A 15,624-nucleotide genomic window follows, 5' to 3' on the forward strand; every position below is an offset into this window, starting at 1 on the left:
TTATTTTTATAAATTGATTTTTATGTGTTGGGATACAGACTGCCATTAATCATTGATCAAAATTCCATTGATGAAAATAGGAGTTGCATATGCTAATCACATATTTGACTCAGCTTATGGCACAAACTGAAAAGAGTTGGAAATTTCTAAGTTAAAGCTTCAGTTGTAACTCGCTGTCTTTGCAGGAAAGAGATTTTTTTAAAGAAGATTCAGTGGGTTAATTCACTTGCTGTTAAACTTTAGAGACCTGGGAATTCGATCACAAATGACAATATTTGGTCTTTGCCTAGTCCTTAGTTCATATCACAAAAACACTGAATTGTTCAGTGTGACTTCCTGCCTGATCTCTGATGAGAAGTTCACTATGAGAACATAAATTGAGGGCCTAGAATTTCAACTTCCAATTTTGTATTTCCTAGCTTTGTTGGGGTTTGTGTTTAATTTTCTGGCATCTTCTCAAATATAGATAAAAGCTATGGGCAATGTGTTCATTTATTCTGTTAAATTTATATTTTACAGGATTTAGTTCTTAAATCTTTTCATTTAAGAATCACAAGCATATTGTCTGAAAAGGTTTGATGCAGAATGTATAGCACTCTAGCTTGCATCAGTACTTTTTAAACATTTGGCAGTGGTTTATGTTGAAGCCACTTATATTAGAAGCACACCTCTATAGAAGAGAAATGAGAAAAAGCAAGTCACAGTACTACTACCTCTCTGTTGAAAAAGAGCTTTTCTTTCTTTTCCCCCGTTTTGCCTCATGTAAGGGAATCCAATATACGTTCCAAACACCTAAGAGAGCAGGTTTCTAAACTTGATAAACTAGAGTAGAAGCGGATTTTTTCCCTGTATTTAAATGGTTTGTTTTATTTCCCCACAAAAATATATATAGACCTAGTATTTATTTTTATTTATCTGACAAACTGAAATATGTACTAATATTTCAATAAAACGTATTTATTGAATATTCAATATATTGCCTACAGATCACAGGCAAATCCATTCTCTTGTGAACAAGCTTTCTATCCCTTCATATGCGAGGGTTTTTAAAAATACTTACCAGTTCAAAGGCTTTTCTGTAGTTTCTTTTCAGTTTTTGAATGGTGGCGTCTACTTGGAGCACTGGCAAAAATGGAAGCTGAATGCTTGCTTTTCAAGGGTACATCAGTAGTGACATCAGAGGAATCACATTGTTCTTCAGGAACTCACTAGTTCATGAAAATGCTGATTTCCACTTTAACTGTTCTTTATTTATGAGGTCGTCTCAATTCTGCCTCTAAGAGCTTACAGTAGCAAGAGCCATATAGGTGTGCATTCACATTCTACGTGTATTGCGTTGGGCATGGTGTCTGCTGTCAGTTTTCAAACTCTCCTCCACTCTCGTGGCATCATGTAATTCACTGTTTTGGTGTGATCACAGCTGGGTGGCATCTCAGAATTTTTCAGTGATGGAACAACTTTTCCTTAAAGAATCTTGTCTGGAAAAAAAATAGGAGTTTATGCAGAAACTGTATGTAGGAGAGTTTACTTTTTTGAGAGTTCTAAAAGTAAGTCTGCTAAGGGTTGAGTGTGTCTCTCTTTAACATGGTGTTGCTGCAAATTTTGCATAGGCTGAGGGAAAATTAATGAACAGATGAAATTTTATCTCTTGGATTGCATTCTTCATCCAAGTATTTTACTAATAATCCTCACAAGATGTTCAAGCAGTAAGTAGATATTCCTGTTTTATAGATGGGGAGATTGGGTCAGAGGTTAAGTAATTTATTCTATTCTCTCTTGCCTCCAAAACCATGAATACTTGGATTAGAATTCATGATTTTCTGGTTACCTGTGCTCAAACAAGCTTTAGTATTTCAGAGTGATTTGTATACAATTTTATTTTAGAAATTTGGGTGGGGAGGGGTGTTTTAAAACTGGCAACTTAAGTGACAAAAGGGGAACTGGATACATTGAACTCAGAGTTAAACCTGAAAATCCATCTTAAGTCCCGTAACATACATTTTTAGAGGATTAAAGATGACTTAACTCTCAAATTCTGTACCCTCATTGACTTTCCTGAAAATAACCACTCCTTTGCCTAGGAAGCTCCCTGTAGCATAACTATGCAATACTGCTCCTTCCATCCATTTGTATATCTAGACCACTGAATGAGACAGTGTGATGGAACATGCATTGGAAGTACAACTGGTTACCTTCTAATATAGTCTAGAAAAAGGCAGTTCAGGTTTTTCAAAGATTAAACTTGAAACATTCTAAAGGAAGAATGCTATCTTGAAATGTAGTGAATTTAAAACCGACTTAAAATAGTTTCAAGTGCTACAACTGCCCCTTAATTCCTCTGCATGTTTTGGTGGTTTTATAGTCACTCTTTTCAATTTTTACAGATGTTTTTCTCTTCCCTATTGCTATGAGATCCACACAAACAGTGAAACCTGACTATATGCAAAGTAAACAAATAGGTTACAGAAAAGATTTTTTTTCTTTCAGCTATACTAATTTTGTTTATATATAAAAATAGTAGGTAAAAATATTGGACAAAAGTGTATTTAAATTGACAATATTCATTTAAATGTGTTTTTGGTGACAGAAATAACTTCTGTGTTGACACCTTCTACATCAGGCTCCCTTTTCATGCAACTTTGGGAAAGTCCATACTTTTGGAAAACAGCATTTCCTAATGGAAAGACTGCAAATATTAAGTGTGAGATTCTTGGTTGTTTCATTATTTCTATTGTGATATGCAGTGTTGTAGCCGTGTTGGTCCTGGGATATTAACGACACAAGGTGGGCGAGGTAATATCTTGCATTGGACCAACTTCTGTTGGAGAGAGAGATGAGCTTTCAAGCTTACACAGAGAACTTCCTCAGGTCTGTGTAAGCTTGAAAGCTCATCTCTCTCTCCAACAGAAGTTGGTCCAATGCAAGATATTACCTCGCCCATTTTGTCTCATTATTTCCAAATAGCTTCTGGCTCATGGAACATAGTCCCAGGGAGTAGATCACAGTTCCAGGGGAAAAATTGCCCTATGTTACTTTTAATCTATCAAGGCAATTTTACCTATAAACTGTAATAACCCATATAACTATGTCAAAAAAGCAAGTGAGCTACCAAAGTTCTCATTGTCTTCCGTCTTTCTTCCTTCCATGTTAGTCTTTCTCTTTTGCTTTGCCTCTTTTTTCCCACCCCCTCTCATTTTCTTCCCTTTTTCAGATTCTCACTGGAAGGTGGAGAGTTAGCACATGGGTTGTGTGCTGAAGTGCTTTACTTACAATGCCTGCTGTGTGTGAAATTGCCTGAGATTGCATGATCCTTGTTAGTTTTACTCTCAACAGATATGCTGTAGTTAAAGAGCTTTAGTTCAGGAAAGTGACTGTGAACTGTCTGCCTCCCACTGGTGATTACCAGAACCCTCCCTTGGACACTATAAACTAGGATGGGTGGGTGCAAGCAAACTTAAAAGTTCCTTGCTTCCTGTTCGCTTGAGAACTACTGCTTTAATTGTATTGTTAAATCTACTGGTATTGTGAATGTGCATCTCTCAAAAGTGACTTGACACTTGTATTAAGAAATGGGACTGATAAATTTGCTTTGAAGCCTGAATGTCTTTTTCATACGACTTCTTTCCAAATACATCTTTAATAAATAACTGGGAATTATGTTCCCGCCTCTTTAATATGGGGACTACAAATAATACTACAGTCAGAAAGTGAAATTGCCACAGCAAACTGGAGTCTTGAAATGTGGGATGCTATGGTCATAGTTTTTTCCTATCTAAAATATCTAAGAGGATACAGGCAAATATGTACGCATGAGTTGTGTGAGTTTGGTGAGAATGGAGCACCTTTAGTTCATGTATATCTTTTCAATTATCACATTTAATCTCTAGGCGGTATTTAGTTATGGAATTTCTAGTTCATAGTGTTTAAACTAAGTAGCAAGACTAAGAAGTATACTTGAAGCTTGTTCTGTTTAACATAGGGTAACTTGATATTACATAGACTAACAAAATGTTCTGTATACAGGGAACCATGATGATGAGAATGTGTATTGGAATCTCCTTCATCTGTATACTCAAACTATGTCTGTATTAGAAGATCTGACTATACAGTCAGAGGCAGTCACTTCAGAGTTAGGGTTGCAACTGAATTTCCATTTATAATCCTAATTTTGGCAGTTCCCTCAAAAATCCACAAATGAAAATTAGCAGGTTAGATCCAGAGCGGAGGTCAATTTTTTTCTATAAAATGTGTGGTGAATTAGACACAGCATTTCTCAATTATGACATCCTAAAAAGTGTAGTTTAAAACAATTTTGGAACTCCATTTAACATGTTTCCTTTCTCTCAAACTCTCTGCTGCCCATGCCTCCTCCTCACCCCAAAAAAGAGGAAAGAGGCAGCCTTACTGGACTCCCCCAGCTCTTCCCTAGGTGCTTGACTTTGGCAGGAAAGGTTGTGAAAGTCAAGCAACCAGAGACAGTTCATTCAGCCTTATTCTCTGTACTTGTCTATGTGCTACGTATACAGCATGGTGTCTGTATTTTTTAGCTGTAAGTGTTTTATTGTGTGTTTTGGCCAGTGGTCCTTGTTTGTACATATAATTTGAAGTCGCATACCTTTTCTGTGGATGACTTACAATCTCAGGTCCTTTCAGAATGTCTGAAGCCTCATTTCTCCTCTTTAAGCACGCTGGTGGGGTGTGAAGGTTGATAAAATGGTTGACCTGAGTTTTAATAATAATTAGTGTCTTTCATTTGAACATCAAACTTGAAATTGTACAGATCACTTAACCCTCAGTGAAATAGGTCGAAAAGGGGGCACTTCTCTGAACACTGCCCAGTATGGAAATTAAGACCAGAAATTAAGACGACCCTATCCTATAGGAGGATTTAGGTAGGTCGACAATTCCAGTTCGGTAGTTATTGTTCTAAGATATAGGGGCTAAATGAGGATCTTGACTTTACATTTCATCTGCAAGTCAGTACAGTGCCTCCTTATGTCATGCCCCCACACTTGGTCCAGTACTGATTCAGATGGAAAAGTGTCACATACTGAATCATGACTTTTTTGACCATGTTCCATTTTGCTTGAAAGTCTTTCCTCCAAGCACTAGCTGGCCTCATCTATCTCACTTCTGTTATAGGAGGCCTGTGTTTATGAAATGTGACCACATCCAAGCCGGATGTGTTGTAGCTGCAGGCAATGGAAGGCATGACAATTGTTCACCTATTGTTGTATAGCTGTATTATGACCTCTGAGTTCCTTAAAATAGTGATGAGAAACTCAGTGTCTTGGAGAGATTGGAAATCGTTCTCTTTTGCTTTTCATCTGACACACTAGAACAATATAAGCATAGCTCTCAACATGTGTTTTTTCAATTTTGTGACTAGGATGAAATAAATAGTCTTTTAAGAGATTCATTAATGAATGTTTTGCCACAGTTTTTCATACATGCTCCCAGCAACACAGCAGAGTACCTTCTTTTCTTAATTCTTGGTCCTAAAATGAAGTAAATTCAATAAATGCTAAAACATAAGCAGAATTCCAGAGTACAAAACAGACTTATAAAGGAAGTTTACTAAACCTTTCTTCAGGTTGCACCTACCACTTGAAGATTTTGTGTGTCCACAGAGTACTCCTAGTCTCTGTGTAAAGAGTATAGTCTAGAAGGAAGCAAACACAGCACCTAACACAGTGGGGTCCTGATCCATGGTAGGAGTCCTTGGTGCTATGGTAATACAAATAATAGATAACCATTGGGGAGAGGCAGCCAGACATTCTCAATGGAGGGCCTTAATGTTCTTGAATTTGCTCAGTCCGGGACCTTGGCGCTAGAGTAGCCTTCCTGTGGTGGTCAAAAACTAATCCAGCTTTATGATGTAGGTCAAATAAATCTGTTTTAAAACATTTTTTAAAAGATAATGAAAAAGCACATTTTAGACTAATATTGCAGTAATTCACAATTTTTTCATATTTGTGGACTGTTTCTTCAGCCAGATCCTCTCTTATGGATGGTCTTCCCCCCCCCCCCCCCCGCCAGTGCTAATCCCACACCTATGCAGTAGCTATAATGATTGATAACCTAAAGTAGTATTAGAACAACATAAAGGAGATGAGATGAAAATAAACTTGTTCCAATGCAACACGTATGTTGTCTTGGTAACATTCTCTCCTTATTTTGTTTTTGTTACCTTTCCATAATGTAGAGTATTGAATTCATTCATTCCTTTGTACTAAATCTGCCCGTTGCCTATAATTGCCACTGAACTAATCTAATCTATCTGGGTCATTTTATAGTTTTGGGCTGTCCTCTTGTGATTTGCTACCCATCAATTTTTATGGTGTCAGCAAATTTGATCATGAAAGAATTTTAATACCAGGGACACCTGACAAAGACTTGATATGATTCATGTGTAATGCAAACAGGAATAGGCATCCAAGGGAATTCTGCTTAAACACTGGCTCATTGTTAATGGATGCTTTCTGGGATAGGAGGCCCACCTCTTGTTTTAAATGCCATGTTGCACCTTTGTCATGGAAGCACTTATGGACCAGGGTTTGAGAAACACTGATTCTGTTAGACAAAAGGTAGGATGTGGCTCATTTATTGTTAAATGTTTAAATTGTGTGTGTATATACACAGGCCTCGACCCTGCGTAACCGGCATAAAACAAATTCTTAAAACTAGATACAGTAGAACCTAAGTGTTATGAACTAACCGGTCAACCACACACCTCATTTGGAACCAGAAGTATGCAGTCAGTCAGCAGCAGAGGCAAATGCAGTACAGTACTGTGTTAAACGTAAACTACTAAAAAAATAAAGGGAAACTTAAAAAGAAAAAGATTTGACAAGCTTAGGAAACTGTTTCAGTGCTTGTTTCATTTAAATTAAGATAGTTAAAGGTAGCATTTTTCGTCTGCATAGTAAAGTTTCAAAGCCATATTAAGTCAATGTTCAGTTGTAAACTTTTGAGATAACAACCATAACGTTTTGTTCAGAGTTACGAACGTTTCAGAGTTACAAACAACCTCCATTCCCAAGGTGTGTGTAACTCTGAGGTTCTACTATACTGTGCTGTATCAGAGCATTACAAAGTGACTGTAAAGCTGAAAGGAGCAGCTGAGGATTCCCCTGCTGTGAGGGAATCCTCGGCTAATCTATAGTTGAGGTAGCCAGCCAATTTTGGCTTTCCTCGCTCCCATCAGAGGGCATATATCTGGAGCACGGTGTGCTCAGGTGACCTTAACCTTAATGCAGGGGCTGTTAGTGGTAGCCAGAGAAAGTTAGTCCAGTCTTTAGGCTGGACTTAGTTGTTGTGCCAGGTCAGCCTCTGGACAGGCCCATGATTTGGGGAGACGGAAAGATGGCAAAGCACCATGTTGGCTTCCCCTTAGTTGTTTGTGCCAAAGGTACTCCAATACAGCAGAGGATTGAACGTAGGATGTCTAGTAAGAAGTCAGGTGACAGTTTTTCTCTATAACCATCTCTCTTATAACATCTTCCTTTCAGATTACTCAGACAACTGGAACTTCACATTCTAGTATTTATTTCTAGGTATAGGCTAACTTACAGCACCGCCTTTCATTCCATCTCTCCAAAATACATCACAAGTTTGATGTTGAAGTAAAAACTCACCCTACATTCAGAAAGTAAATGGGGGAAGTGTGCAGGCTGACACACTCCCTGAAAGTTTTGCAGTTCATGTTTGTTAGGGAATTCAGAGTGATTTCCTATGAGTGAATTGCTGATAAGCAGTAGAATAGAGTATTGCACTAATAAGTATAATATACAGGAGTCTGGGGAGAAAGACACAAAGAGAAAAAGGTATATGTGAACAGGTAAGTATTATAAACATGAAAATCAACAGAAGATCTGTATAAATGTGAAAATTAGCAAAGAATTACACTCAGTTTCTGCTTGGGACATTATTTAGTAATGTATTTCCTCAGAACCAGATGGACTTGGCTTATTTCAATAATTTATTGCATAGATGGGACACTTTTGATGTGTAATATACTTAAAAACTGGGAACCTCTTAATTTACAATTATTGTATTCCTTACTCTTGTGTAGATTATAAAATTAATGTATTTGCAGTCTCTGTACAGTAAAGTGCATTTGTGCAAGTCATATGTAATTATTTGTTAACTAAAGACAATATTGCTGTATTAGCTCCGCACTAAGTATTTGTAATTTGTTATTGGTGACTTATAACTGCTTAATTATTAGTTTAAAAAAATGCATAAAACTTGTATGATCAAAATATTATTTGGTTAAGACTGATCATTTTAACTCAGGTTTTAAATATATTTAACATCTGCATGTAAGGCCTCTGGGTGCTACAGCAATACAAACAACACCACGCATAGTATTTATATATTCCAACTGTACTTTTTAAGAAATAGTTTAGTTTTATATATGCCTTTAGTTCCCAGTACATGCTATAAATATACAATGAAATACAGAAGGAAAACTTAATAGGAAGACAACTTCATCTTAACAAAAGCCACCCATTTCACAGATGATTTAACTTTGATTAACCTACTCAGCAACAGATTACTCAGACAACTGGAACTTCACTCTATAGCGTTACTGCTAGGTGCAGACTAATTTACAGCACTGCTTTTCTTTCCATCTCACCAAAATACATCACAATTTTGATGTTAACTCAAAGTAAAAATTCAGTGGTTCATTAACTCTGGTTTTAGCATTCATTGACAAGAGATTTGTCACTTTAAAAGTAACTGCTACTTTTATGCACTCTTTACTGCTTAGTTTATAACCTTAGATCCCCTGTCAGGAAAAAACATGGAGTTAACCACTTAGAATATTGTAATGAATATTCATCAATAAATTGATGTGACATACAGACCCGTTTCCAGTCTTCATGATCCTGTGCAGTTTTTAAAGTTTTGACTGCTTTATCTTCGTCTTTTTGCGGGGAAAAAGGTTAGCATTTTTAAAAAAAACTAGAAATTGTATCAGATGTATTGCTAACTTAAATGGTATAAACACCCAGCAGATAAAGTTGTCAGTAATGAACAGAGGGGAGGCTGAAGTAGAGAAGGTCATCTCTGCAAAAATTCAGGCTAAGATGATACGTTTTTGGGTTGGTGTGATGCATTTAGATTTTAAATGAGTACTTAATGCATTAGAAATGGTAAACTGTTTTTCGACATTAGAACTTTTAATACTTTTTAGTGTGTGTTGCTATTCATCATATTGTATCACAACCCCTGCGAACACTTAACACTTGGACCATTATTGTTAAAGTAAGAGGTGGTGACTGGGGGGAAACGAGTTGGAGGGGAGGGGAGAATAGGAGAGGAAAGGACATTTTAAAAACTTAACTCTGATCCTTCCTGTTCTCCAGTGGATTCTGGTTGTGTCTTTAGATTGTGAGTTTCTCTTGGTAGGGACCATTCTTTTGTTAACAACTTGATATACAATGTTTTAATTTTCTAAGCTTTTATGTTTTAATTCAAGATTCTTTACTAATCCATTTTTTATATATATATAATAGTGTTGCTTAATGTAAAGTAACCACAATAGAATTAAGGCAACAAGTCTTATGAGCCAGGGGGATGTTTGTACATATGTAAACCTAAAAATAGGACTGAGTCATCAAAAGCCCTGATAACTTAAAGTATTGGAATAATTGCTGCTCTACTATGTCTAGGACTCAGCTGCAGCAGTAACTAATAAGATGACAACATATACTGAAAGTAATATGAAGGAATTTGGATGTCTCTAATATACACCATCTATGTTGAAACATGAAAAGGGAGGAGCAATCTGCTACAATATCTTTTCTGTAAAATATGTAGATTATGAGGTCACTTAGCACTAAACAGCTGACCATCTGCATTTGTTAGGAATTTGACTCCTGTCATTGAAAATGGTACTTAAAATCAGTGTGATGCAGCAAAGTTGGGATGCATTTTCTGATTCATTAAATTTAAAGCTAGAGTAGCTGTCCAGAGTGACCAGAATCCAGGTCTCTAAATATAGGGCATTTTGTTAACTGCAGCAAGATTGGTTGGGGAAACAAATATTTTTACATAATTAAATTTTCATTGTACATCAGTTGTCTTGCAATTTGCTATTCTCAGTCATATCTATTAAATATAAATTTATCAGTGTTCACACCCACAGTGACTGGACATTAGAATTTCAGTTTGCTTTGAACAGTACAGTTTAGAATTGCTACAAGTTATACAGTTTTCAGATTAATAGTCAGTTGTACATGCGAATCCATCTAAAAAGGAGCAGTGTCTTTCTGTTTCTCCATGTGATTATTTTGCGCAAAAAAGCTTTTTTTTAAGTAGCACAAAAGCTGTAATTGGCGTGCTTTGTAAGGAAGTGTCAATGTGCAAGAGAGTGGAGATCACTAAGAATTCTTTTACGCGTTCTTTCCCCTTTGCACCACCGCCTCCTCAGCAGGGTCACTGAGATCACTAGCTTTTCTTGAAATGGCCATTTTCACTGGCAGGTGCATTATACCCTGTATTTTCAGATTGTTTTTCCATTCTGAATGTTTGGCAGGTTGATTGCTCTGGCTGCATTGACAGAGAAAGGGCTGACAAATGCGGTTGGGCTGGCTGAAAAGACAGTGATTACTGTTTTCCTTTGTGGCTGATTGAGGCCCTTGAAAGGAAAGATTTTAACCTTCACCATTTGGTTCAAAAGTATGAGCATATATTGAAATCATTCATGCCATTTATCCTAGTTCTGTAAACTTGTCAGAACGTAAAAATCGCTCAATTTCAAGTAATGTACGATTGGCATACGTCATTATCATTTTGATTAAGTTGGAGTTTGTATTATTGTGAGCATTATACAGTGTCACTTAAAGCTTTCTTTCCTGCAGGTACAGTTATATTTTTATTGCCTGTACTATGGAGTTAAAAAGACATTCAGACCTCTCTAAACCTATCACTATGTGTGTGGTTTGGCAGCTGGTATGGCCTACAAGCTGTATTTTGTTTAGAGGGTAAAGGCTTGTCTGTGGACCTCCTGGAGTGCTGGTAATTGCACGGGCTTGCCATTGGGGAAAGACATGATTGGAAGCAGTGAGGCAGAAAAATGTTGTGCCATCCCATTGCCACCTCATAGCAGAGACACACAATCCCAGCAGTACCATCTGGTTGTTGCTATCTAGTCAGCTGGCCTGGCTGCTGGGAGCATGGCTTGGCAGCTGGTTCCCATCCCTTGACCACTCTTTTGTGTGTGTGCTCGTGTGTGTTTTTTGTTAGAGAACTTTAAACATGGGTCAGAGAAACGTCTGTGACAAACAAGTAGAGTCCCTGTTGAATACTGTCTCGTTACTTGTGATGAAGCATGCTGTAGACTCCTGCTGCCATTCCCTTATAGACAGATGACATAGCTGTTTAACCAATAAAAATAGTCTTTTCAAAAACTTACCTTAGAAAGGAGAGGAAGAAAAGACAGGAAATGCATATTCCACAACACTAAGTAATTTAAAGTTATTTTCTGGTTTACAGTATTCAAAGGATAAAATGTAGTAATGTAAAAAGTGCTGTAAACCTTGTCAGTATTCCAGAACATTAACATTTTACCTTATTCATTGCAATTAGGGAAAACACATTTTGCTTTAAAATTCTCATTGCCAAACATGATACAGATAATGAGACTTGCATTTAGAATGACAGAAAAGAAAATGTAATCTCTCAGCTATTATCTTTAGCAAAATTTGCCTCTCAGAATAGCAACCTGAAAGCTAATGTAAGTCATCTTTATGCCATATGAAGACCCATTAGACACTGATGGTTTCAGATCACAAGTAAGCAGCAGCTCTGTAGGCTATTTTAGACATTTGATTTTCTTTATTCTGCAGCATTAATGTGTCAGCATGTTACATAAAACTGTGGTACTTTCATATTCTGTCTGGAATGATAAATGCTTGTAAATTTAGAGATTTCCACTGTGAATTCTCTACAATTGCTTATGTATTCTGTTTCAGTTTACACAGCTACGCAATTTGGTATGACTGTTGTATACTAAATAGTGGTGTAGATAATGTTCTGATTAATATTCCTTCACTTTAACCAAACATTATCCTTTTTAAGGATTACGTTTTAGGAACTGCATCAATTTATGTAAAACTATTCCATATGCACAAATGTATTTACTTTTGTATTGTGTGAAACTGGATGGAACTTTACTGTGCTTCTCTAGGACTGTTATTAACTATTTTGCTGTATCATTTCTTTTCAGATGACGAAGATGAAGATGATGTAGTGGTACCAAAGCCATCAACTGAACCCGAAGAAGAAAAAACATTGAAAAATGATGAAGAGGAGGAAGGTACAACTCGCTTTAGGACACAGTATTAGGCATTGCAAATAAAAGGATGTTTAGGAATTTTAATGTAATAGTTTTTTTTAATCAAACTGACATTTGACTTTTTAGCACCTTTCTGTAAACAAAAATATGAATAACTTAAAATCCTATGTAAAAATTATTAAAATATATGGATATGAAAATGTTTTTTTAATTTGAAAAATATTTGGGTTTTTTTTCATAAATGTTTAAACAGATAAGAATGAACTTTAGGAAAATCTAACCTTTTTTTCCCTCCCCCCAGCTGCCCCTCATGAGCTTACAGAAGAGGAAAAACAGCAAATTTTACACTCTGAAGAGTTTTTAAGTTTCTTTGACCATTCTACAAGGATCGTAGAAAGAGCTCTTTCTGAGCAGATTAACATTTTCTTTGACTACAGTGGAAGAGATCTGGAAGACAAAGAAGGGTAATGTGGGAGTATTGAGTGCTTTACTGTGTTTACTATATTTGTAACTGAAAACGTGATCTTGGATTAGTACCCTCCATTTGTCTGTCTTTACAGAGAGATTCAAGCAGGCGCTAAACTGTCCTTAAACAGACAGTTTTTTGATGAACGCTGGTCAAAGCATCGTGTTGTTAGTTGTTTGGACTGGTCATCTCAGGTAAAACAAATATTTACTTTGAGTCACCTTTGTAGATACCTCAAGTTTTGTGCACTCAACTTTTATTTGAACCATACATTCAGTGGTTTACATATAGTTCTTAGAATAGCTCTGACACGCTCTGCTGTTTACATACTGTAATTGGATGTGATTGTGTTTATATATTTTGAAAGAGGTAACAGAAGTTAACTCAATGTTCTTTTAAATGCAATCTATAAATAGAACAAAAAATGTCCAAGGCGCAAAGATACAGTATTAGCTCCAAGAAACTAGCCTCACCTAAAATTTTTTTAAATGGATACAATTTATAATACATAAGTAACAAACACAATATTATCTTGTATTTTAACACTATTTTTGAATAAACCCTTGTAATTATACTTACTATGGTAATTAGCTAATCCAATATTTTCTGTTTATGGGGCTGACTTATCCATTGGTTAAACTTTTAGTTTTGCCAGTATAAATCAAGATTCTAGGACTGACTGGACCATAAGGCAGTTGTTTATTTTGAACATTTTTTTCCATTAATTTCTCTATAACTAGTATCCAGAATTGCTTGTAGCCTCCTACAACAATAATGAAGATGCCCCTCATGAGCCTGATGGGGTGGCTCTTGTGTGGAATATGAAATACAAGAAAACTACCCCAGAGTATGTCTTTCACTGCCAGGTATGATGTGAGTTCCTGTCTCACCAGGCTCAAGATTTTATGTTGATTAATTTGGACAAGTGCCTTATTTATACTTGTCAACATGATGATTTCATTGGGTTGGCATGTACTTTAACCACATGTATTTGCAAACAGATGTTGATGGCTGAAGACTTCATCAGTTTGAAAAGATTCCTCTGTTTAAATATTCTGAATATCAGAAATTTTGCATGTCTGAAAATCTGTTTCTTAATCTCATTTATTAAAAGAAAAACTGACATTTATGCTTTCAGTACGAGGGGCTTTTCGGGAACTATGATGCAGAATGTACAACTAGACCTTAGCCCACTGAATAAAGTGTACATAGCCTGAGGAATTGGAAAAAAATAGATAAGTAAAAACACATGCTTCAAGTAGAAAACAGATGCAGGTTTTAAAATGGATTACTGAGAGGTAAAAATGTGCAAACCTTTTCTGTTTGACCAAACCTACAATAACCATTTATTTTCAAAATGTCATAATTCTGAAAAATCACTTAGTTGAATTAGAACTAGTTTGTAATCTGATGCTGTCAGATTACTGTCAAGGCATAGATTGCAAAGGTAATTATATTATGATTTCATACTATAGTGACAAAACAGTTTTCTGATCTCCTTGAAAAATGACCACAGAATGTGTCCTATTACTGGATTCTATTTCTGTTACATTTGATTTGTATCTTTCCTAGAAGTTAGTAGTATGCATATGGGGAGAGTGTGATTTTTATTTGTATTTAGTAAAAGTTGAGACCAGAAGAATATCAAGATTTTTAAATAACCATTCAACTCATGTAGTTGTGAACCTTCGTGTATTTGGACAAAGGAGCAGAAGATAGGAAAAGCAATATCAAATGTAATTGAGGAAACAGCTCCCTACCAGTAATTGGTCAGATTTTCTATCCTTAAATTCTGGATTTTAGTCTTAAAACAAAACTTTTCCTTGTGTGTGTGTGTCCTTTGCAGTCAGCAGTGATGTCGGCTACATTTGCAAAATTTCATCCAAATCTGGTGGTTGGTGGCACATATTCAGGCCAAATTGTGCTATGGGATAATCGCAGCAATAAAAGAACCCCAGTGCAGAGAACTCCACTTTCAGCTGCTGCTCACACGGTAGGGGGTGAAATGAGAACTACTCACTATTGAGCCGTTAACCCCTTGGGGTGGGAGAGGGTTTCCCCTGGATGAACAGTGATGATGTTTTAATATTTATGTCTGGATTTAACAATAGTAGCACTGAAGAATTGTCTTTGTCATGCAGCTGTCAGTTTTAAAGGAGCCTGTCTCTACACCATGCGTTACTTAAATGCTAAAAGGCTAAATAAGTTTTCATATCTTTCAAATAGTATTGTTAAGTCAACTTAAACTGTTGTATGAAATATTAAAATTTGTATTTCACACTTGTGTTAAGTGAATGTCATTGAATTTGTTATTATGGAAACTGTTTCTGAAAAGAATTTTGTAATCTCTTTTCAGCACCCTGTATACTGTGTAAATGTGGTTGGGACCCAAAATGCTCATAATTTGATTAGCATCTCAACTGATGGAAAGATATGCTCATGGAGTCTGGACATGCTTTCCCAACCGCAGGTAGAGTAAACTTGGGAAAGTATGTAATAGAGAGCTATAGATGAGGCTATTACTTACCACTTTTTAGCTCAGGTAGTCTGTACCTTACTAAATACTTAGGATTTTAATATTAATTTCACCTGTTTGCTTTACCTATTTCATAAGACTTTGTAAAGTAGTGTTCTGCATTTTGACAATATGCAGACATTCCCTGCTTGAGTAGTTGTATCGTAATTCTGTAAGATAAATTCCTTTTTTACTGTAGTACATTAAGTGTCATAATAATTTTTGGATTCTTCAGTACTGATGCTAAAGTTTGGATTCATGAATAAGAGCTAGATTTCCAAATGTAGAAAAGGGCTGGAATAAGAACGGCTTGTGGACTAACTAGTACTAGGAAAC

General features: G+C 36.1%; 1 protein-coding gene across 5 annotated transcripts in view; it reads left to right on the forward strand.

Annotated features, from left to right (window-relative positions):
* DYNC1I2 (dynein cytoplasmic 1 intermediate chain 2) overlaps positions 1–15,624 on the forward strand; it is a 44,410-nt gene that overhangs the window by 21,638 nt on the left and 7,148 nt on the right. For all 5 annotated transcript variants that reach the window (XM_084643714.1, XM_084643713.1, XM_084643716.1 and 2 more), the window contains 6 exons: positions 12,239–12,328; positions 12,609–12,771; positions 12,868–12,967; positions 13,514–13,639; positions 14,620–14,766; positions 15,130–15,243. In XM_084643714.1, coding sequence (XP_084499840.1) covers positions 12,239–12,328; positions 12,609–12,771; positions 12,868–12,967; positions 13,514–13,639; positions 14,620–14,766; positions 15,130–15,243 — 740 coding nt within the window. The remainder of the gene's footprint in view (positions 1–12,238; positions 12,329–12,608; positions 12,772–12,867; positions 12,968–13,513; positions 13,640–14,619; positions 14,767–15,129; positions 15,244–15,624) is intronic.

The sequence above is a fragment of the Lepidochelys olivacea genome (assembly GCF_965140295.1).
Source record: "Lepidochelys olivacea isolate rLepOli2 genome assembly, chromosome: 11".
Lineage (NCBI taxonomy): Eukaryota > Metazoa > Chordata > Testudines > Cheloniidae > Lepidochelys > Lepidochelys olivacea.